This window comes from Hyla sarda, chromosome 6 (genome assembly GCF_029499605.1).
Source record: "Hyla sarda isolate aHylSar1 chromosome 6, aHylSar1.hap1, whole genome shotgun sequence".
NCBI classification, from domain to species: domain Eukaryota; kingdom Metazoa; phylum Chordata; class Amphibia; order Anura; family Hylidae; genus Hyla; species Hyla sarda.
In genome coordinates this window covers 118,514,918-118,539,271 of record NC_079194.1, presented here as the reverse complement: position 1 = coordinate 118,539,271, position 24,354 = coordinate 118,514,918, and the positions used below count along the sequence as shown (strand labels likewise).

General features: G+C 41.3%; 1 protein-coding gene across 1 annotated transcript in view; it reads right to left on the bottom strand.

Annotated features, from left to right (window-relative positions):
- Positions 1-24,354, bottom strand: part of COL7A1 (collagen type VII alpha 1 chain) — a 189,692-nt gene that overhangs the window by 17,414 nt on the left and 147,924 nt on the right. Inside the window, exons 83-102 of the mRNA XM_056528127.1 lie at positions 23,075-23,110; positions 20,067-20,102; positions 19,842-19,868; positions 19,656-19,688; positions 18,722-18,784; positions 18,433-18,468; positions 18,259-18,339; positions 17,394-17,462; positions 16,926-16,961; positions 16,263-16,304; positions 16,096-16,140; positions 15,546-15,590; positions 14,085-14,120; positions 13,944-14,003; positions 13,721-13,846; positions 13,552-13,623; positions 12,026-12,061; positions 10,187-10,246; positions 7,616-7,660; positions 7,479-7,514 (exon numbers count right to left, since the gene is read on the bottom strand). Coding sequence (XP_056384102.1) covers positions 7,479-7,514; positions 7,616-7,660; positions 10,187-10,246; positions 12,026-12,061; positions 13,552-13,623; positions 13,721-13,846; positions 13,944-14,003; positions 14,085-14,120; positions 15,546-15,590; positions 16,096-16,140; positions 16,263-16,304; positions 16,926-16,961; positions 17,394-17,462; positions 18,259-18,339; positions 18,433-18,468; positions 18,722-18,784; positions 19,656-19,688; positions 19,842-19,868; positions 20,067-20,102; positions 23,075-23,110 — 1,020 coding nt within the window. The remainder of the gene's footprint in view (positions 1-7,478; positions 7,515-7,615; positions 7,661-10,186; positions 10,247-12,025; positions 12,062-13,551; positions 13,624-13,720; positions 13,847-13,943; positions 14,004-14,084; positions 14,121-15,545; positions 15,591-16,095; positions 16,141-16,262; positions 16,305-16,925; positions 16,962-17,393; positions 17,463-18,258; positions 18,340-18,432; positions 18,469-18,721; positions 18,785-19,655; positions 19,689-19,841; positions 19,869-20,066; positions 20,103-23,074; positions 23,111-24,354) is intronic.

Sequence of the window (24,354 nt, the reverse complement as noted above, 5' to 3'; positions counted from 1 at the left end):
TTAGAAGAACACCGCCAGCATGTCCGCATGGTTCTTCTGAGACTTCGGGACAATCAACTTTATGCCAAAATGGAAAAATGTCTTTTTGAATGTCAATCCCTTCCTTTCCTAGGATACTTGGTCTCTGGCCAGGGACTACAAATGGACCCAGATAAACTATCTGCCGTGTTAGATTGGCCACGCCCCTCCGGACTCCGTGCTATCCAACGTTTTTTGGGGTTTGACAATTATTACAGACAATTCATTCCACACTTCTCCACTATTGTGGCCCCTATCGTGGCTCTAACCAAGAAAAATGCCAATCCTAAGTCCTGGTCTCCCCAAGCGGAAGACACATTTAAACATCTCAAGTCTGCCTTTTCTTCTGCTCCCGGGCTCTCCAGACCTGACCCATCTAAACCCTTCCTATTGGAGGTAGATGCCTCCTCAGTGGGAGCTGGAGCAGTTCTTCTACAAAAAAATTCTTCCGGGCATGCTGTTACTTGTGGGTTTTTTCTAGGACCTTCTCTCCGGCGGAGAAAAACTATTCCATTGGTGATCGAGAACAACTGGCCATTAAATTGGCGCTTGAGGAATGGAGGCACCTGCTGGAGGGATCAAAATATCCAGTTACTATATACACTGACCACAAGAATCTCTCCTATCTCCAGTCTGCCCAACGACTGAACCCTCGCCAGGCTAGGTGGTCGTTGTTCTTTGCCCGTTTTAACTTTGAAATCCATTTTCGCCCTGCTGACAAGAACATTAGGGCCGATGCCCTCTCTCGTTCTTCTGATGCCTCTGAAGTAGAAGCCTCTCCGCAACACATCATTCCTCCTGACTGTCTGATCTCTACTTCTCCAGCTTCCATCAGGCAAACTCCTCCAGGGAAGACCTTCGTTTCTCCACGCCAGCGTCTCGGGATTCTCAAGTGGGGACACTCCTCCCACCTTGCAGGCCATGCGGGCATCAAAAAATCCTTTCAACTCATCTCTCGATTTTATTGGTGGCCGACTCTGGAGACTGATGTTGTCGATTTTGTGCGGGCCTGTACTGTCTGTGCCCGGGATAAGACTCCTCGCCAGAAGCCTGCTGGTCTCCTTCATCCTCTGCCTGTTCCTGAACAGCCTTGGTCACAGATTGGTATGGACTTTATTACGGACTTGCCCTCATCCCGTGGCAACACCGTTGTTTGGGTGGTCGTTGATCGATTCTCCAAGATGGCACATTTTATTCCTCTTCCTGGCCTTCCTTCAGCGCCTCAGTTGGCAAAGCAATTTTTTATACACATTTTTCGCCTTCACGGTTTGCCCACGCATATTGTCTCGGATAGAGGCGTCCAATTCGTGTCTAAATTCTGGAGGGCCCTCTGTAAACAGCTCAAGATCAAATTAAACTTCTCTTCTTCTTATCATCCCCAATCCAATGGGCAAGTAGAAAGAATTAATCAGGTCCTGGGTGACTATTTACGGCATTTTGTTTCCTCCCGCCAGGATGACTGGGCAGATCTTCTACCATGGGCCGAATTCTCATACAACTTCAGAGTCTCCGAATCTTCTGCTAAATCCCCATTTTTCGTGGTGTACGGCCGTCACCCTCTTCCTCCCCTCCCTACTCCCTTGCCCTCTGGTTTGCCCGCTGTGGATGAAGTGACTCGTGATCTTTCCACCATATGGAAAGAGACCCAAAATTCTCTTTTACAGGCTTCATCCCGGACAACATCCTAGACAAAAGTCTTATCCTCAGGTTCTCAGGCTCTAAGAAGACGGGGAGACCCAAGGGGGGGGGGGGTACTGTTACGCCGAGCGCTCCGGGTCCCCGCTCCTCCCCGGAGCTCTCACAGCATCCTCTCATTCGCAGCGCCCCGGTCAGACCTGCTGACCGGGTGCGCTGCAATATCTCTTCCAGCCGGGATGCGATTCGCGACGCGGGAGGCGTCCGCTCGCGATGCGCGTCCCGGCTCCCGTACCTGACCCGTTCCCCGTCTGTCTTGTCCCGGCGCGCGCGGCCCCGCTCCTTAGGGCGCGCGCGCGCCGGGTCTCTGCAATTTAAAGGGCCACTGCGCCACTGATTGGCGCAGAAGGCCTAATCAGTGTTATCACCTGTGCACTCCCTACTTATACCTCACTTTCCCTGCACTCCCTCGCCGGATCTTGTTGCCATTGTGCCAGTGAAAGCGTTCCTTTGTGTGTTCCTAGCCTGTGTTCCAGACCTCCTGCCGTTGCCCCTGACTACGATCCTTGCTGCCTGCCCTGACCTTCTGCTACGTCCGACCTTGCTATTGTCTACTCCCTTGTACCGCGCCTATCTTCAGCAGTCAGAGAGGTTGAACCGTTGCTGGTGGATACGACCTGGTTGCTACCGCCGCTGCAAGACCATCCCGCTTTGCGGCGGGCTCTGGTGAATACCAGTAGCAACTTAGAACCGGTCCACCAACACGGTCCACGCCAATCCCTCTCTGGCACAGAGGATCCACCTCCAGCCAGCCGAATCGTGACAACTGTATAGAGCCGCTACGCATCTCTACCATATTATGGACGATCGCAGCGGGTGTCAGGAATGACACCCGGGGCAATAGGTTTATTAGTACAGGAACTACTACCTCCATCATGGAACAGTCAGTTTCATGCTGGGAGTAGTAGGACTACCTAAAAAAATTTAAAAAATAGAGGATAAAAGTGAAACACACACACACTTTATTAAAAATTAATAAAAATGTTGTTATAAAAAATAAAAATTTCCCATCCCTACTGCATCCTTTATTTTTTTCTTTTTGGTACCCAACAAATAAAAAAAATAAAAAAACGCCAAAGGGGCTAGAGATGCAATTTCCACTCAAATGCAAAAACGTCAGACACAGGAAATTGCACTTGCGTGTTCTCTGGCGTTTTTTCCCCACAAAAAAACGCAGCAAAAAAAAAAACAAGTGGAAACTTAGCCTTAAGGAGTAGAACGGAGGTCTGTGCAATGACGTAAGACATCGAGGGCAGCGGCTGCGGTCATCGGCAGATGGTGGTAAATGATAGGTCACCAACTGAACACCAGATCACCACCAGAATACCCCTTTTTTTGGGGGGGGGGGCAATGACTTGAGCACTGGTGGTGGCAGTAGTGTGATGAAGAAGGGGGGGGGGTTACTGTGACTGGGACAACGAAAATGGTCAGGGTTGAGAGAAAGCTAAATAGAGCAAAGTACATAGATATTCTCTATTGAAACCTGATTTAGAGTGCTCTGGACCTCAGACATGACTGAAGATTCATCATCCAACAAGGCAATGACCCTAAGTACATAGCCAAGACAACATAGGAGCGACTTAGGGACAATTCTGCGAATGTGTTAAAGTGTACCTGTTGTTAGCAAACACTTTTTATATAATGCAGAATATATATATATATATATATATATATATATATATATATATATAATCCCAAAATAAAGCAGCACTACTTATCCAGTCCAACCAGAAAATTGGTGCCAGCGTCCCAAAGGACTTGATCAGAGTCCATCCAAGATAAGAACCAGATACAGGCGCAGCACTCCAACAAAAAAGTGATTTAATATCTCATGTCACCATTACAACGTTTCAACTCCTCCTGGAGCCTTTTTCATGCTTGAAAAAGGCTCCAGGAGGAGCTGAAACGTTGTAATGCTGACATAAGATATTAAATCACTTGTTTGTTGGAGTGCTGCGCCTGTATCTGGTTCTCATATATATATATATATATATATATATATATATATATATATATATATAGATATATATATATATATATATATATATATATATTTGTAATATACATTGGTTAAAAAAATTGTATATTTTTGGGTGAACAAATGCTGTCCCTGCACCTATTGCCTGTGTGTCTCTGTGAGAAGACCAAATACAGGAAGTGATGGCGAGACAAGCAGGGCTTTGTACAGGCTCCTGGCTTGTCAATCATCCTCCTGTGTGAGCTGGGAATGTGTCATAGAGCCTCAATGTACAGAGCCCTGCTTGTCCTCAGTGTACAGAGCCCTGCTTGTCCTCAGTGCACAGAGCCCTGCTTGTCCTCAGTACACAGAGCCCTGCTTGTCCTCAGTGTACAGAGCACTGCTTGTCCTCATTGCACAGAACCCTGTTTGTCCTCAGTGTACAGAGCCCTGCTTGTCCTCAGTGCACAGAGCCCTACTTGTCCTCAGTGAACAGAGCCCTGCTTGTCCTCAGTGTAAAGAGCACTGCTTGTCCTCAGTGTACAGAGCCCTGCTTGTCCTCAGTGTACAGAGCCCTGCTTGTCCTCAGTGTACAGAGCCCTGCTTGTCCTCAGTGTACAGAGCCCTGCTTGAATAAATACCCCTTTTTTGGGGGGGGGATGGGGGGCAATGTCTTGAGCACTGGTGGTGGCAGTAATGTGATGAAGAAGGGGGGGGGGTTACTGTGACTGGGACAAGGAAACTGGTCAGGGTTGAGAGAAAGCTAAATAGACCAAAGTACATAGATATTCTCTATTGAAACCTGATTTAGAGTGCTCTGGACCTCAGACATGACTGAAGATTCATCATCCAACAAGGCAATGACCCTAAGTACATAGCCAAGACAACATAGGAGCGACTTAGGGACAATTCTGCGAATGTGTTAAAGTGTACCTGTTGTTAGCAAACACTTTTTATATAATACAGAATATATATATATATATATATATATATATATATATATATATAATCCCAAAATAAAGCAGCACTACTTATCCAGTCCAACCAGAAAATTGGTGCCAGCGTCCCAAAGGACTTGATCAGAGTCCATCCAAGATAAGAACCAGATACAGGCGCAGCACTCCAACAAAAAAGTGATTTAATATCTCATGTCACCATTACAACGTTTCAGCTCCTCCTGGAGCCTTTTTCATGCTTGAAAAAGGCTCCAGGAGGAGCTGAAACGTTGTAATGCTGACATGAGATATTAAATCACTTGTTTGTTGGAGTGCTGTGCCTGTATCTGGTTCATATATATATATATATATATATATATATATATATATATATATATTTGTAATATACATTGGTTAAAAAATTTGTATATTTTTGGGTGAACAAATGCTGTCCCTGCACCTATTGCCTGTGTGTCTCTGTGAGAAGACCAAATACAGGAAGTGATGGCGGGACAAGCAGGGCTTTGTACAGGCTCCTGGCTTGTCAATCATCCTCCTGTGTTAGCTGGGAATGTGTCATAGAGCCTCAATGTACAGAGCCCTGCTTGTCCTCAGTGTACAGAGCCCTGCTTGTCCTCAGTGCACAGAGCCCTGCTTGTCCTCAGTGCACAGAGCCCTGCTTGTCCTCAGTGTACAGAGCACTGCTTGTCCTCATTGCACAGAACCCTGTTTGTCCTCAGTGTACAGAGCCCTGTTTGTCCTCAGTGCACAGAGCCCTACTTGTCCTCAGTGCACAGAGCCCTGCTTGTCCTCAGTGTACAGAGCCCTGCTTGTCCTCAGTGTACAGAGCCCTGCTTGTCCTCAGTGTACAGAGCCCTGCTTGTCCTCAGTGTACAGAGCCCTGCTTGTCCTCAGTGTACAGAACCCTGTTTGTCCTCAGTGTACAGAGCCCTGCTTGTCCTCAGTACACAGAGCCGTGCTTGTCCTCAGTGTACAGAGCCCTGCTTGTCCTCAGTGTACAGAACCCTGTTTGTCCTCAGTGTACAGAGCCCTGCTTGTCCTCAGTGTACAGAGCCCTGCTTGTCCACCCACACTTCCTGTATTTGGTCCCTTTACAGAGACACACAGGCAATAGTTGCAGGGACAAAAATATTCACATTTTATGACCAATTAATATTACAAATATACATATAGGCCCTGATTTATCAATCACCCTAATTGTCTGTCTGGTTTATCCCATAGCAACCAATCACAGCTCAACTTTCACTATACAAGTTGAGCTGTGATTGGTTGTTAAGGGGAAAACCAGACAATTAGGGTTTTAGTCTGACTGATATATATCCTCCAATATGTTATTTTCTACATTATATAAAAAGTTTTTGCTAATGACAGGTACACTTTAAGTTGCCCAGCAAGAGCCCTGACTTGAACCCAATCAAATGTCTCTGCAGAGACCTAAAATGGCTTGCCCTGAGGATCCCTATTAAACCTGAGAGCTTGGGGGAAATTGCAGAGAAGAATGGCAGAAAATCCCCAAATCTAGGTGTGTGTGGTGTCCCAGTACCGTATAATATACCGTACCTTGTATGGTGGTCCCCAAAGCCAGACTTACTTCATTCCAGTAGGGTCCTCCTGGTGGGATAGCCCCTAGTCACCTCTTCCTTCTTTAATTTTGTGATGCTTGTATGTATATTTGATTGTGTATTTAATTGTATATATAGTGTCGCAGGACCTTAGGTCACATGACTAATGTTAATTGTATTAAGGTATATTAAAGGACCTTCCTAGGTCACGTGTGTGGTCACATGTTTAGACCATAATCCTTTGTGTAAAGTGATTGACAGATGGTATGGACCAATGAGCTCAAGGCCAGCCCCTGCCCATATAAGGGAGCTGCCAGCCAATCCTTGCTCTCTTGGGTTCCGGACTTGCAGAGAGTAGAGATCTGTGCAACTTACAAAGACAAGACCAAGCCAAAGCCTGATAATACCAAACCGTGAGTTACACTACAACTCCCCGCTAAAGTCCGCGTGACTGCTGGACCTAAACTCAATCCCCTAAATCCAGCGGAACAGCGCATATAATTCTCCTGAGCTTAAAACTCACCAGGTCCCAACCAACTGTCAGGATCCTCATAGACTCTTATTGTACAGAGACTGTTCCTGTTTTATTCTGCATAAAACCTGCAGTAAAAGTGCAGACAGTTTTCTGAAACCTCTAGTTGTGGACAATCATTTTATTATACCTCCCTATCGCTCTTGCGGCGGGTGGCGATAGGACAAGTATATACAGAGGAGCCCTCACCCTGGTGTCACGACAGTTAAGGGTTAAACCAGCACCCTTTCATCACTGCACAGCTACACTCCATATACCCTACACCCCCACAAGCTTACCACAGGTGTACAAACCTTGTGGCATCATACCCAGAAGACCGGAGGCTGTAAAGGGTGCTTTGACTAAGTAAAGGGTCTGAATACTTATGTCAATACAATGTTTAAGTTTTTCATTGTCAATAAACTAGTAAAGATTTCTAACATTTGTGTCTTTGTCATTATGTTGTATTGAGTGCAGAAAGATGAGGGAAAACTTTATCTTTTTTTTATTTGAGCACAAGGCTGCAACATAAGAAAATGTGAAAAAAGTGAAAAGGTTAGAAAACCTACATTCACACTCTCTTCTTGTTAGAAGGGTCACCATATGCTGACCAGAATCCTTCAGTGATAAACTGGAATATGTGGAGAAACCTTGCAGCAAGTGTTTTAATTCTCTGCAATGTCTCCACAGGGGAAATATAGCATTACACATTTCTCCGTAAAATCATTGGCCGGTCTGTGGTGAGACACCTTAGTGCCGATATTTTCTCCACTACTTACCTTGTCCCCCCGTTCTCCTCTGTTTCCTGGAAGACCCTGAGAAATATAAGCAATGTATCAGAATCTACCGTGAGTCTTCAGGAACGCATATTATAATTATTATGGCGGGGAAAAACACAAGGCCAGTGGTTACTTACTGGAGGGCCACGGTCTCCTTCTAATCCTGGACGGCCATCCTCCCCCTGTAGGAATTGAACATGTCAATATCAAAGCATGGGTACCGAAAGAGAGAGTAAGAGCTAGCCCAAATCTCACTTTATGGTAAGGATAATGGGGGAGATTTATCAAAACCTGTCCAGAGGAAAAGTTGCTGAGTTGCCCATAGCAACCAATCAGATCGCTTCTTTCATTTTTAACAAGGCCTCTGAAAAATGAAAGAAGCGATCTGATTGGTTGCTATGGGCAACTCAGCAACTTTTCCTCTGCACAGGTATTGATAAATCTCCCCCAATATTTATGACAGAGTTAGGCTTCTTTCACACTGACGTTTGTGCCCGTTAGTGTACCGGCCGTTAGAATATAGCGGGAGAAAAATTTGTGCTTGCGACGTCTTTTTCTTCCGCTATCTTCCAGCGGAATAACGGGAGTCATAACGGACATTAGAAGAATCCCATTCAAGTGAATGGCATCCTCTTTGCCTGTTATTACTCCCATTAGGCTCGGTTACAATAACAGACGTTAATGGCACTAAAAGCGTAAAAAAAAAAAAAAAAGCCCTTAACGTCCGTTTGTAACGGAGCCTCACACGTAGTTGTAACGCAGCCTCACACGTGGCCTCACACATTTACATTGTATCACTGCTGCACATACATACACAAAGTCCTGGATGGGAAATGTAATTCACGTGTAGAGTATTCTGCACAGATTTTATGCGCAGAATTTTATGCTGCAGATTTCAATGTAAACTAAATGACTGAACGTAACAAATCCTGCGCATCAAATCTGCGCAAAATACTGTACATATGAATAAACCCTAAAGTGGTACTCTGGGAGAATTTTTTTTTTTTTTTTCAAATCAACTGGTGCCAAAAAGTTAAACAGATGTGTAAATTACTTCTATTTAAAAATCTTAATCCTTCCAGTACTTATCAGCTGCTGTCTGTAAGTTGTATGGTTCTTCTCAGTCTGACCACAGTGCTCTCTGCTGACACCTCTGTCCGTGTCAGGAACTGTCTGGAGCAGGAGACCATAGCAAACCTCTCCTGCTCTGTACAGTTTCTGAAACGTACAGAGGAGTCAGAAGAGAGAACTCTGGTCAGAATGAAAAGAACTATACAACTTACATACAGCAGCTTATAAGTACTGGAAGGATTAAGATTTTTAAATAAAAGTAATTTACATATCTGTTTAACTTTCTGGCACCAGATGGTTGGAAAAAATGCATTTCCACAGAATACCCCTTTAAGGCAGTATTCCAATCTGGACACTTATGTCATATCCACTGGCTAGGCTATAAATGTTTGATAGAATTGGGTCCCACCTTTAAGACCCACACCTATCTTGAGGTCAAAGCCCTGCCTGAGATCGCCAAAGGTAGTCAGGAAGCTGAAAACAGACAAATGGACTGTTGTGCACAGTTTATATATCTACCATAGCGCTTATAATGAGTTGCTATAGCCTGACTATTTCTGTAATGCTGATTCCTGTTATATGTTAAACATTTCTAGATAGTCATGTGACTTGAAATTTAATTCTTTATTTCACTTGTACAAATGATTTGTTTTATGTTATTCTTAAAGTCACCTTTTTTTTGTTTTCCCTAATTATTTTACGATTAGCTATCTATCATACTGTGCATCTTGTGCCGTATATACAGTCCTTAAACCCCCCATTTGAGGGTGTATACTGTATATGATGTGTGAATGTTACACATCTGGAAACAGAGATCCTTCATCAAAAGGTGCCTTTATACATTAAAGGAAATCTGTCACCAGTGTCACCTGCACTAACCTGTCGGTATTGACAGGTAGTGCAGGTGACACTGATGACAATGGTACTTACCTTGTCCCATTCCGTGCAGGGGATCTCAGGTAATCTCCGTTAACCTCAGTTCCGGCCCGGCTTGGGGCATTTGCGGAGCTTAGTGACATCACTGCTGCTGTTCTCCAGCAGCAGGAGCCAGAAGAGAGCAGCAGCGGCTTGGCATATGGGCAGAGCTTAGTGACGTCACCTCTTACCGGAGATCCCCTGCACGGAACGGGACAAGGTAAGTACTGTTGTCATCAGTGTCCCCTGCACTACCTTTCGATACTGACAGACTAGTGCAGGTGACACTTGTGACAGATTTCCTTTAAAGCAAAAAAAGCTGAACCCGTGAATTTCAGAAGGACTGCAAAGTGTGTTATGTTTATGAGGGTGCACTGACTCTCCACCAACAGCTGATGCCAGGGGAAAAAAAGAGTGGGGTATGATCATTTTCAGTCCTTGATTCTCCTGTTCTCAAGAAAGATGGCGTCAGAGGTGTCTGGCAACATCCTATTCTTCTCTTTCCACTGAGATTACTGGTGATTCAACTAGCTCAACATAGTGTAAATTGTTCACCACAAGGAGGCATGATTTCTAGTTTGTATGGGTTTTACTGAGAGTTATCATTTATTTTAAATTAGCACATTTAGGAGCATTCTTACCTCCCCCCCATATTTAATTCAGTTGAATAAAGATATCAACTGATTGGGAACATCATAATACATTTCACAGTACAGTCATACCCTTGAACCTGGATCTCCTCTTTCCCCTCTAGGGCCCAACTGACCAATTCCTTGTTCACCCTGGAAAAGATAAGAACGGACAAATCAGCATTGTTACATGCAACTTCATGATTATTTAGAAACAGTTTTATACAAAGGGAAAACCTGGTCCTGTTGTGCCTGGTTCACGGCTTGAAGGAGGGCAGATCCCGACTCAGTGACCCTCTCTCTGCCATACTATGAATCTTTACATGATGTTCCACCTCTGCATTATGTAAAACACAGTGTAACAGTGTTCTAAAGTGTCCCCTTCATTTTAAATACTGCCCATAGATTTTACACATGAACAACTAAAAATGAGTGGTCTAAAAAACTAAAGACTATGGGGAGATTTATTAACAACTGTCCAGAGGAAAAGTTGACCAGTTTCCCCTAGCAAATAATCAGATCATTTTTGAAAAGGCCTCTGAAAAATTAAAGAAGCAATCTGATTGGTTGCTATGGACAACTGCACCTCTCTTCATCTGGACAAGTTTTGATAAATCTCCCCCTATATGACTTTCCAAAAATACCAATAAAAGGGCAGGGCTATGACAACTCCTTAGTCATTGTGTAATCAATCAGGTGGCAAACTATGTACATGAAGAAGGTATTACTGCTTTACAATCAGAAATGTGTCTGATTTATTAATAGTCGGACATTTATTTCTAAATTGAATCTATCAGATAAACTAGAATCTCATGAGAGAGAAGCAGAAGACTGCTCATTTTTATGACAGTATTTCATTATTTGGCCAACTCCCTGCAGGGTCTATTGCCTTATAAAGAAGCATACCTTCCAACCGTCCTATTGGGGTGATATCCCACCATCCTGGACCTGCACCCACATGTCTGGCATTTAACTGTACATGTCTCCTAATGGTGCCTTACAGTTAAATGTGGTGCTCGGTGGGAAGTTTTAAAGAGCAAAGAACCATTAACTCCTCACCCTATCAATCACTGCTGTGCCCTGCCAGCTGCATTAAGCCGGCAGTCACAAGAGGCTAAACTCTTCCTCTGCACTCCGGCAGAAGTCATTAGATGCTAGAGCGGAGAGGATGAGGAAAGAAGAGGCCGTGCCGAGGGAGCCGCAAGAACTGACAGGGGAAGAGGAAAGAAAACTAGAAAAATGCTGCAGAAGGTAAGTATGCCTGACAGGCTGGTCGCCTAAATGGATGGGGGCGGGGACAGAGAATCTGGGGGGATTTCTAGTTCCCATTACCTATTCAATATGGGGGAAATCTACTACCCACCAAATATAGGGAATATCTAATACCTATTTTATATTGGGGATATCTACTGCCTACGTAATATGGGGGATATCTACTACCTTACTGGCTAGCTAAAAGGGGGCTATCTACTACCTACCTAGCTATCAAGTGACCTGGTGAATGGAACATTCAGAATTTATTTGTTTTCTTAATTTCGGGTACATTCCTCCACGTCTAGAGAAAAAGAGTTTCCACACCAGTACATAAATGGATTCTTTACTTTAAGAGCAGTAAAGACTTTAGAACTCTCTGCCAAAGGAAGTTGTCATGGCGAGCACAATAAAATAATTGAAAACGGGCCTAGATGCATTTATGGAGTTTGATAACTGTAGTCACTACATTTTCTTGAAATTCTGATTTGCAAAATTGTGAGTCAGGAAGAAATTTTTCCTATTAAAATAAAGAAAATTGGCCTCTTCCTCATGGGAAGTAGGCTGAACTGGATGGACGTATGTCATTTTTTTCTGGCTTACAAACCATGTTGGTTTGTAAGATATGTACGAAATTCTGTTGTATATAGATTTAAATAGGGACTCATAGTTTAAACCTACCTTGTCACCTTTGACTCCTGGAGGTCCTGGGGGTCCCTGTAATGAAATCATAATTATGGACATTTATCAACGGGTTTAGTCAGGTTTTCTTGCGCAAACTGTGCAAAAAAAAGTCGCAACAGGGTTAAAAATTGACTAAATTTACTCCAGCTCAAACATGGAGCAGAAAAAGCTACTTTCAAAGTAAAAAAGGAAAAATTGATTACGTGAAAGAAAATTATCAACAGGCTGAAAGCAGTTGATAAATAAGTCACACATAAGCAAAAAAAAAGTAAGGAAAAAATTACTAAAAATAAGACTACATAAGCAAACATTGATAAATGTCCCTCATTATTGCTACATTAAGATAAATATACATATGATAGTAAAGCAGGTAATAGCAGCTACACTAGGGATGTTCAAGGCATACAGATTTATACAGCTTCCGTTTAAGTTGATATCACCACTTAGCTACCCATAGTGGTGGCTGCATAAAACCATAATGCATTATGCTGTAATTGTATAACTGGACTGGTCAACATAAAAAAACAAAAACAAAAAAACTATTTCACCTTTCTCCTTTCCGACTTTAAAGAGGACTTGTCAGTAGTTTCATGCTGCCAGAACCAAGGGCAGCATGAAACAGGCACAGGCTCCCACATTAAAGTGCGCTATGATTGACTCTGAGAAAACAGAGCTTTAACCAAGAGCCCAGGAGCCAGGTATGAAGTTAAGGAGGTCTACTCTCCACTGGGTTCTCCCCACCCCACTTGACTTGATTGACAGGTTCATCCCTATCAAGTAGCTCTACCCAGTTGAGCTTAAAGGGGTATTCCAGGCCAAAACTTTTTTTTATATATCAACTGGCTCCGGAAAGTTAAACAGATTTGTAAATTACTTCTATTAAAAAATCTTAATCCTTCCAATAGTTATTAGCTTCTGAAGTTGAGTTGTTGTTTTCTGTCTAACTGCTCTCTGATGACTCACGTCCCAGGAGCTGTGCAGCTCCTATGGGGATATTCTCCCATCATGCACAGCTCCCGGGACGTGACATCATCATTGAGCAGTTAGACAGAAAACTTCAGAAGCTAATAACTATTGGAAGGATTAAGATTTTTTAATACAAGTTATTTACAAATCTGTTTAACTTTCCGGAGCCAGTTGATATATATAAAAAAAGGTTTTGCCTGGAATACCCCTTTAATGTTTAGGAAAATACCCGGCAGTCAAGCCAAGTTTATTTGGGAGAAGCTGGTGGAGCGCTGGTCTCCTTGTCTTCATCTAACCCATTGTTTAATATGTAAATTTTCTGAAATGCTGCAGGGTTTCAGAGTAATACATAGTACACTGTAATATGTGGACATGTATGTCAGCATGGAACAACAGAATCCCTTTAATAAATGCTTAGTTTCTTTTGGGTGAGCAATTTTGAGCTTTATGTGTATGGCCCTGTGTAGATCTACTGGTATAGAATGTGAAAGTGTGAGAGAGCGCAGTGAACAATAATACTGTGTATTAGAGATAAATAGGAAACACAAGGTCCCTACCGCTGGCCCAGAAGCTCCGGATGGTCCTTGTGGTCCTGGATTTCCTTCTCTTCCAGGGAAACCGACCAAACCCTATATAAAATGTAGTAATAAAATGAAGAGAAAATTATTTAACTATTTACTATGAAAACTGTATTTGAGTATCTGTGCTGGTAAAGCTAGATCTTACCCTTTCCCCAGTTGCACCAGGGGGTCCAGTCTGTCCTGGTTCTCCTCTCTGACCTAGCTGACCAGGAGTCCCAGCAATGCCCTGCAGACCTGGAGGACCTGGTGGACCAGGCAGCCCCAAATCACCCTAAAAGAAATGCTGAATTACTCAAACTCCTATAAAGAGGGAGAGCAAATGCACAACTGCTGAGTACAGAAAGAGTGACATGTTATCTGGAATTTACCTTTAAGCCTGGTGGTCCTATTTGTCCTGCAGGTCCAGGTAACCCAATGCCAACTCCACCCTAAGGATTTAGAGGTAAATCACATTTCTGTACATCTTATAGATTTGCTGATGGAGGATGAACCATATTTCTAGAACTTACTTTATCTCCTTTAGGTCCAGGAGAACCCTTGACACCCTGCAAATAATAAAAATGTGGTCACTTTTCCTTACTAGGGTAATTTTTGCCACATTTTCAATGCAATAAATGGTTAAGTCATTCTAAACATTCAGTTCCTTAAAGGGGTACTCCCCTGAAAAACTTTTTTTTTAATTAACTGGTGCCAGAAAGTTAAACAGATTTGTAAATTACTTCTATTTAAAAATCTTAATCCTTCTAGTACTTATCAGCTTCTATTTGCTCCACAGGAAGTTATTTTCTATTTTAATTTCCTTTTCAGTCTGACCACAGTGCTTTCTGCTGACACCTCTTTTCATTTTAGGAACTGTCCGGAGAAGGATAGGTTTGCTATGGGGATTTGCTCCTACTCTGGACAGTTTCCAAAATGAACAGAGGTGTCAGACAGAAAGGAAATTCAAAAAGAAAAGAACTTCCTGTGGAGAAAATAGAAGCTGATAAGTACTAGGATTAAGATTTTTTAAATAGAAGTAATTTACAAATCAATTTAACTTTCTGGCACCAGTTTATTTAAAAAAAAAAATGTTTTCCAGGGGAGTACCCCTTTAAGAACACTCAAATTATGGAACACTATTTGTAACATTCTACAGCTGACTTTTAGTTACATATTGTTTTCTTCTCTCATACCTAAAGCTAGAATTCTGCTAGAGCTCAGATGACCATAAGACACTTACAGCTGAGCTTTTAGATCACATCTGACGTGTCTGACAGTGGGTAAAGATAAACTGCTGTCAGTTTCCAAGGGCAGCTAACAGGTTTTAAAAATTTGCTTTGGACATGATTGGAACAAAAGACATGGATACGTTAATGCATAGACAAGATTTTCAAAGTTGCTCAATCTTTTCAAAGTAGCTTTAAAGGATAATTATCATGAAAAACTTATCCCCTTTGCAAATATTGTCCATGCATTAACGTATCCATGTCTTTTGTTCCAATCATGTCCATCACAGGGGCGCGTCACGACCCCTGCCCGAAGCAGGAGCCGCCACGCCCCCTCTATATAGCTCTATGGGAGAGCCGAAAGAGATCATGCCATAGAGCTATATGGAGGGGGCGTGGCAGCCCCCGATTTGGGCAGGGGTCGTGACGCGCCCCTGTGATGAATACCAGGGCTCCGAAGGTTAGGGGATAAGTTTTAGATCGCGGGGAGTCCAAGCGCTTGGGATAGGGGATACGTTTTTTTCATGATATTTCTCCTTTAACTGTAGAATCAATAAAGTGTTATAATACACATAAAAATATGAATAGGAATCACTGTGCCAGGTGTGGGTACTGTAGTGTAAAGCAGGATAAAGAATACTTAGTAATACTTAAAAATAATAAATAATGCGATATAGAACAAGTAGCAAACAATATTTTGCATTTGCAGTTTGAGATAAGATTGGTTGTAGTGTTGTCGATTGTTGTTGTCCATATGTCACTTACATCTTCTCCAGGATCTCCAGTTTCTCCTTTTTTCCCTTGTTCCCCCTAGTGATACATGAAAGATTTGTCAGTGGTTACACCAATGGTCATTTGTAAAATGTAATAAAATAAATACTGTGTATTTGGGGGATTTTGATCCTGTCCTATCTTTAAAGCGCATCACAATCACAACAGAATAATAAAAAAAAAAGGGGAATACAACCCCTTCTCAGGCAGCTGTGGAGTAGCTACTGTATATATTACATGTAGTGAAGCCTGAAATATAACTGTACATCAGATGTCTACCTACTTATTCTCCTCCTCTGACAATAGGGAGGGATGGAGAGAAGCTGCAGCTACACCACTCCCACCTACATGCTGCATTCTATTTACTTTATTACTCTGGAGGGATATCTATGACCACTGGAAAGGTTTCTGACCTTTTTATAGGTCAGCAGACAGGGGGACTTCAGGATAAGGAAGTTTTCTATAACACACTTTAACCTTACGATAACTTAAAAAATTGTATACAGAAAGGAAGTTTGAGCTATCATGGTCTAGCAATACTCACCCTCTCTCCTCTAGGCCCAGGTAATCCTCTGTCTCCTTTTGCACCCTGCAATATAGCACAGCAAATTACATTGATATAACTGGATGGACACCACTACAGGGGTACCAAATCCATATTACAACTGCAGTAGAGGATACATAAAAATAAATATAATAATAATTACCTACCGGTTCACCAGGAATTTGGTTGGCTTGGTCACCAGGAGCACCCTATTAAAATATAAAAGATGACATGAACAATCCACAAAGCATAAGCTATTACGTAGATAAGGGCTGTATCGTTTATTTTATTTAAAAAAAATAAAAAAAACCTGCTCTCTAATAATAATAATAATACTAAGATGATGACTCTTTTGACCCTGTAAACTCATGATAATGAGATGACTCTGTTGATCCCGTACCCTTATGATAATGAGATGACTCTTTTAAACCCGCCGTCTTATGATATTGCGATGACTCTATTGACCTCACCTTGTAATTATAATTAGATTACTCTGCTGACTTTGTCCCAGTCTACACACTAAAGTTATAAACTTTACCAAAAAAAAAAACATCACAGCAACACATGAGGTCTGCGATGTAGAATTTGCATCTTATATTCAACCAAACATAAAGTGCAATGCTTGGGCAGGAAAAATCTGCCTTTATTAAGCCTAAACTAAATCTGTAGAGCGATCTATAGAAAACAGAAAACGTTATCCTCAATATCCAAAGCACTGTGGCGATATACAATAGGTTTATACTTTCCTGTCATGGTGGAAGTTGTAGCTTTCTAATAGTTGGAGAATCACAAGTTGGAGACAATTGCAATAGGTGGTAACTGGTTCTTACCTTTTCTCCTCTTGGCCCAGGAGGACCAGCCACAAACTGAAAAGAGATGGCATGGTTATAATTTATCATGTGATCGTATAACTGTAAAAATATCAATAAATGTTTTTTCCTAATATCTCTGGCTATCTAGGGATGTAAAAAAGATACATCAATAATAAGATCTAATTATGGTAGTTCATTGGAAACACTACGGCCATTGTTAATATGCTTTCATGAAACGTTCACACGTACATAATTCCACTCGCGGATTTTCCTGCAGACCAGTGAATTTAATGAGTAGGAACATGATCTAATTGCGGAATTCGACAGAGAAAAATCCGCAAGTGGAAATTGCAGCGACATAGAGCGGACTACGTACATGTAAATGTAATCTTAATGTGCACCAAAAAATCTTTTATTGGAATAGCAACAGAAAACAGTCTGTATGGTTTCATCTAATATTACAAGTAACTGTAAGTAACTACTTACTTCTCCAGGAACCCCAGCATCTCCTGGTTCTCCCTTGGATCCTGCAGGACCTGAAGGACCTGGAATGCCCTGAGATCAAAAAGTATTGTCTTTAGAGAATATAACAACACGCTTCTAGGGGCATAAACTGCCTTATTTTGGATGATGTACTTTCTATATGTTTTATACAACACAACGTACTCACTATTACAGGTGTAAACCAGTATTAGATCACATTGCTCCCTATATATGAGAGCTCCACAATACTCCCTTTAGGCAACTTATTTCAAACACAAATAGGGAAGACAAGGTATTATGCCGGCTAGTGCAGACCATATATCAGAAGTAACTCACGATTCTGTAGTCATTTTTCTTCTTTGCATTACTCCTTTTTAAGTGATTTTACAACTTTCAAGCATATACAAGCACAATATGAAGAGCAATAGTTTCAACTCATATCTGTAGCTCACACCCTGGACGCGACGGCGTTTCGGGGGAGGGTCCTTTTCTATACGTACCACTCTCTTCATGTTGTTCCATATAGTGCACATAATACAGTGTACAATTATTACTACCCAAACCATATATTAATTTAGCTTTTCTTAAGAATCGGGCACCAGGTGAATACAACTGAGGGTACAAACTTCAGGAGCCAGGCCACCAGATCTATGTTGTTACCTTTAGTAATAAATGCAATCTACCCCCTGTGACCACACAGATTGCACAACACTATGGTTATCCCTTTTTAGGTTCAGTTTTGCTCCTTAAAGTTTGTTGACTTTTTACAGCTATCAATGTAGGATTTATTTTCTCTTCAATTCACCACCTATTCATATACTTTTCAGTACGCAGTGGAGGAAATCTAACAGAAAATCTTGATACATACCATCTTCCCTGGAAGTCCAGGTTCTCCATCTTTCCCCGGTAACCCATCTCTTCCAGGTATTCCATTTTTTCCTGGTTCCCCCTTTAAAAAAGAAATAATACAGTCTTATTAATTATCTTATATGTCTGACAGCTTAAAACAACTATAATGGAAATACCCAGCCCAGAAATTTACCACTAAGCCTGGGACTCCGGGAGGTCCTTGTGGGCCCTAAAAATAGAAAAATAAAAACCAATGAAAATGACTTAAATATAGTAAAATGAAAGATGTTATGTATTCAATCATATATCGTAAGACCACATCATATAGGTTGGCCTATTGTCATTAAGGGTTATTGGTGACAAATGGTAACACTTTTACACCATTTAGATTCATGGATCTCATGAACCCATTTAGATTTAATTCAGATTCATAAGAGGCTTGTATGAGAGTATCAATTGTAAAGCAGGCACATTATCCTTACCAATAATCCAGGAGGTCCAGGCAAACTAGGAGGCCCAGTAGCGCCCGGTGGACCTGGTAAACCCTAAGAGACAGAAAGAATTGGAATGATAAAGTGACTAAGGAGAAGGGACTACTTCTCTGCCGCATTACTGTACATGAAGGTGGGGATTCCTCTGCTTAGTGCACCTTTTACAATGGCAAACGTAATGCATAGAAGCCAAAGTGGCTGCTACAGGGTCTGAGACTGGAAAGTATATTGAGGTGTGGTCTGGGTTTGTGGTCTGATTTGAGGTCTAATAATTTAGGAGTCACGAATGGGGTCTAAAAATTTTGAGTCTGGGTCTGATAATTCCAACATGTGGTGAGGGTCTGATAATTTAGATGTCTGTTCTGGGGTCTGAGAACTTAGATGTCTGATCTGGGGTCTGATCTTTTTGATGTCTGGTCTGGGGGTCTGATAATTTAGACATATGATGTAGGGTCTGAAAATGTAGATGTCTGGTCTGCGGGAATAATAGTTTAGATGTCTGTTTTTTTGTTTTACTATTTCACTGTTTCTGTGCAATTACAAATACAATTTTTTACCATGACTTTGGAAAGTCGCAACAGAAACAGACAAACGCAGTAAACGTGTAAAAAAAATGCATTAAAATTTCAATGTGGATTCATGGGAAATGTGGGCAGCATTACAGAACCATTTCTATGTTGGATTTACATCCACAATGGTGGCCTAACCCATGCCTGCCACATTTAGCCACAGGTTAGCACAAGGCATATAGTAAAACCTCTACATTTATGTTTAACCAGAGCAGATAGTTGCTTCAAAGAGCAGCTCCTATTCTGGAGTACTCAGCATGATTATGTATTACATGATTGTGCATCCATTTTAATTGGCTCTATGCAAAAATAAAACTATAAAATAATATAAATATATTATTTAAGACATTACTCACTCTGACACTGGGTCCAGGCTCTCCTTGATTCCCCTACAACCATACAATTATAAGACATGAATAGTGATTATATATATATATATATATATATATATATATATATATATATATATATATATAAAATTATTATTATTATTTTTTAAATAGCCTCTATAACCAGTTTTCCATTTTTAAATAATTAAATACCTTTATTCCAGGTTGTCCGGGGGGTCCCTAATATAGGAAGAAAAAAATGAACAGTTACTTTCCTGACCACTGGACACAATTGGTCATATGACAACAAAAAGAAATGCACTGAATGTGATTCAGTAGGAAGGTCAGCAAAAAATAACAGTGACACTGCTGCTAAAGACAGGTTGTTCTGTCCTATGTCTGAATTGGACATATTACTATGAGCACAGTCATACTTACTGTAGGACCCTGTTGACCTGGCTCTCCTGGATTTCCCTAAAAAGACATCATTAACATTAAGTAGAGTAAAATACCATGGCCATAAACACCAAATATCTGGCATGTTATAACACTATATTGGTTGGGCTCAGTTCACACTAAAGCGGTAGATTATGTTATTACAGGAGTAATAACAAATCATATTAGATCCTGACAAATTACAGTTACTTATAATTGACTAGTCAGGTTTGGAGCTGATAGGGAGACCAGTGTTCTAAGTAATGTAATAGTTGGGGGCACCTACAGATTGTGCATTGGTGTCAAGGAGCTCCATGTTACTAAATGGAACTATTCATCATTGTGAGCATAACCTTTTACATGTAAGGGATGGCAATTCCCTGTAATGTGGAATAATTATTTTAGAGAGGAAATACTATAATTTATTGACTATGTAACCACTCAATATATTGATTCTACAGCCAAATATTTGGTAATTTATTATATATGTATTAACTGTGGTACGTCTAAGATAATGTCATACTCCGATCATGCAACTGCTCACATGCTACAAGCTACCCGTGACCGACTGTAACCAGATATATGTTCTATTGCTACTAAACAGATAGTATACTCATTTTATAACATGAAAAGGTGCAATTCACAATAACATAAGCATTAGACTAGTGAATTATATTAAATATGTTGACTTAAAGACTGGATTCAATAAAATAAAGAGTTTACTTAATATTATTTAATTTACATAGTTAGAGCCAAAATAATATTGTACATGAAAGTAATTGCTAACACGGTACCAAACCTTTGTTTTAGTTCACCTGTTTTACTTGCAATACCGCTCATAGCCACATGGTGTGCTGTGTAGGCGCAGTAGGTTTATAAAACGAGCACAGTATTTTTTTTACTTTTTAAAGCAAGAAGAAAATATATTATACTTTCCAGATAACAAAATGATGCATGTCGTATGTTTAGATGAAAAGAAGACATATTTTAGAAGTCATAGGGGCCTATCACTAAGTTACTTCGGCCCAAATTCATCAATCTGTCCATAGCAACCAATCACAGCTCACCTTTAATTTTAGCAGAGTCATTTTAGAAATAAAAGCTGAGCTGTGATCAGTTGCTATTCTCATAAAGTTTGATAAAACTTGGCCTCTATGTCCAGTATAGCTGGGGGCAGGTTGGGGGAACCCCTGGCGGGGGTGATCCCAAAATTCCGACTTGCGGGATCGGCGCTTCACCGGGATGTTGAATACGTTTTTGCAGGCAGTTTACTGTGAAAAACTTTTTTTTATTTACCAGAGTATGAGTCATACAGAGGCAAATTGGTTTACACAGATAGATGAGTTGGCAGGACAACGCGTTTCGAGAGGGGATTCCTCCCTTCGTCAGGTCCTGACAAAGAGAGGAATCCCCTCTGGTAAATAAAAAAAAGTTTTTCACAGTAAACTGCCTGTGAAAACTTCTTTAACATTCCAGGGAAGTGCCGAACTTACAAGTCGGAATTTTGGGATCACCCCCACCAGGGGTTCCTGCAATCTGCCTCCAGCTACGTTCCTGACTGCTGCCAGTGGTACCGATGATCGGTGGCTCCTGGACCATGCCACAACCTACTTGAAGTGCTACTCAGAGTTGTGCCTGCCACTACCACAATGCTACAAAGTGAGCGGTATTTCTGCCTTTTTTCACACACCTTTATCATCTAAATATACTACACTATCAGAGCGCTGTTTTCTCTGTCTCCCTTTTTACCCCCCTATTCTATGTCCAGTATGTTAGATGTTCTATTGCAGTGTTTTCATAACCCTTTCTCCCCAGCTGTTGCAAAACTACAACTCCCAGCATGCCTGGACAGCCAAAGACTGTCCGTGCATACTGGGAGTTGTAGTTTTGCAACAGCTGGAGACACACTGTTTGGAAAACACTGTTGTAGTGAATTTGAGGACTTTAAACTATACAGTCATATAAATTGATACCTATAGAAGCTTTATACAGTATTCTAACCTTGGTGGAATTGTCAGCTTATAAATCAGTGAATTGCACCTTATACCGAGATACAATGAGGTACCAACTTTATTTACTACTGTTAAATTATTAAAGGGGGACTCCGATACTTAACAACTTATCCTTTATCCACAGGTTAGGCGATAAGTGTCTGATCCACTGGAAAACATTTTTCTTAATCAACTGGTGCCAGAAAGTTAAACAGTAAATTACTTCTATTAACAAATCTTAATCCTTCCAGTACTTATCAGCTGCTGTATGATCCACAGGAAGTTCTTTTATTTTTGAATTTCCTTTTTGTCTGACCACAGTACTCTCTGCTGACACCTCTGTCCATTTTAGGAACTGTCCAGAGTAGGAGCAAATCCCCATAGAAAACCTCTCCTGCTCTGGACAGTTCCTGACATGGACAGAGGTGTCAGCAGAGAGCACTGTGGTCAGGCAGAAAGAAGGAAATTCAAAAAGAAGAGAACTTCCTGTGGATCATAGCAGCTGTTAAGTACTGGAAGGATTACGGTTTTTTTTTTTTATAGAAGTAATTTACAAATCTGTTTAATTTTCCGGCACCAGTTGATTTACAAAAAATTGTTTTCCAGTCCTTTAAGGCCAGCATATAGATACCCTGGTTGTAGGGAGTAATACACGACTGCACAATCACACTGCACACAGGGTTTCCCTGTTGTCTGTAACTGTGAAGACACATAGGTGTGCATAGACAATAGGAGATTTTTTTTAAAATAGAGATTATTTGTAAAGTTGCTTTATTTTTTATGTGAAAGTATTCAAGTAATAATTATTATTATAATTGTAAATGCACAATTCTTGAGGAAACATTATATACTGTTGCATAAGATAATCCTAAGAATATGTGTGTTGAATGAACAAGCAGAGTAAATATCAGCTGGGCCTCACTGTGTCAGCCGGTTATTATAGAAGATTATAGAAGCATATACAATTTGCAGACATGCCACATGCAAGATATAAAGGCAGAGGCAACAAGGAACACCTACCGGTCGGCCGAGCACTCCTGGGAAGCCTGGCATACCCTGCGGATATTTAATTCAAGCCCAATCATTAGTAGGAGAGAGGATGCGGTGCCCAGAACCAAGATCAACCCAATAAAAGGTGACCAAGCGGTGTGAGTGACCACATGAAGAGAACAGATTAAGCACTCAAAGCCATTGCGAGCAGCCGGCTCAAGCCAAGGGCCCAAACTGCACCTATCCAATGGGATTTACTTACAGATGGGCCTGGAAGCCCACTATTGCCCATCTCGCCCTATAATGAAGGGAATCGACACAAAAGAGGAAGACATAATATAGGTCATATATGATTAACCATGTCTCTACCAGACAGGTCAGTATCATACTGTACTAAGCCCAGGTTTTCTAAGGTGTAACTGAAAACATACTTGCAAACATTCACAGGACAATCCCACCACAAAGTGGGCAACAAAAAGAGAGGTTTTACTAAGTTGCCATAAAAGGGGAGATTGTAACTTCTGATAAGTATGCTAAAAGACATCCCAAATTATAGAACATTCCTCTGTCCAGCTCAGCGATCAGAACATATAACTACTTCTGTAGAGGTTGTAGAGGTAGCTTCAAAATACTTCAATGAAGCTCTAGGGCCACAGAGGATCTCCTCTACCAATTAAAGAGATTGTTCATATTGTAACCCCATGTCATTGTCATATCCAATATTTTGTGCTGGTGCATTTCTTCATATAACTTTGCAGGGGTTGGACCTCTGTTTTCCTGATACAGAGCTTCACAACTATTCCATAGAATACATAGATCAGCCATGACATTAATATAACTTATATTGTATAGGCCTCCATCATGCTAACTGACTTATCCGTGCATGGATGGGGCATGGATCTACATAGCCAACAGATATATAGGTGTTGTGCATTGCTTCATTTTAGCCATTTTTTGTGTTATGACAAAAATTATTTGGTATTGGTGCCCCACAAAAATAATTTTTCAAAATGGTGCCCTAAGATGAAAAAGGTTGGGTAACGCTGACCTAAAGCTTAGACATGCTGATTCTTTACTGAGTTTAAAGGGAACCAATCATCAGATTTTACCCTATATAACGCTTGACAATGCGTTATATAGGGTCAAATCTTTATACTTACCACCCCCGGGGGACATTCCTGCCTGCGGGGATGGTGAGGATAGGAACTTATAAACTAGTCATGGCAGCGGCCGTAAGTAGTCCCCTGGGCGGGGAGCTCCTCTCACCTAGTCCTGATCTTTTGCCGGCAGCGACGCCCCTTCGCTTCATT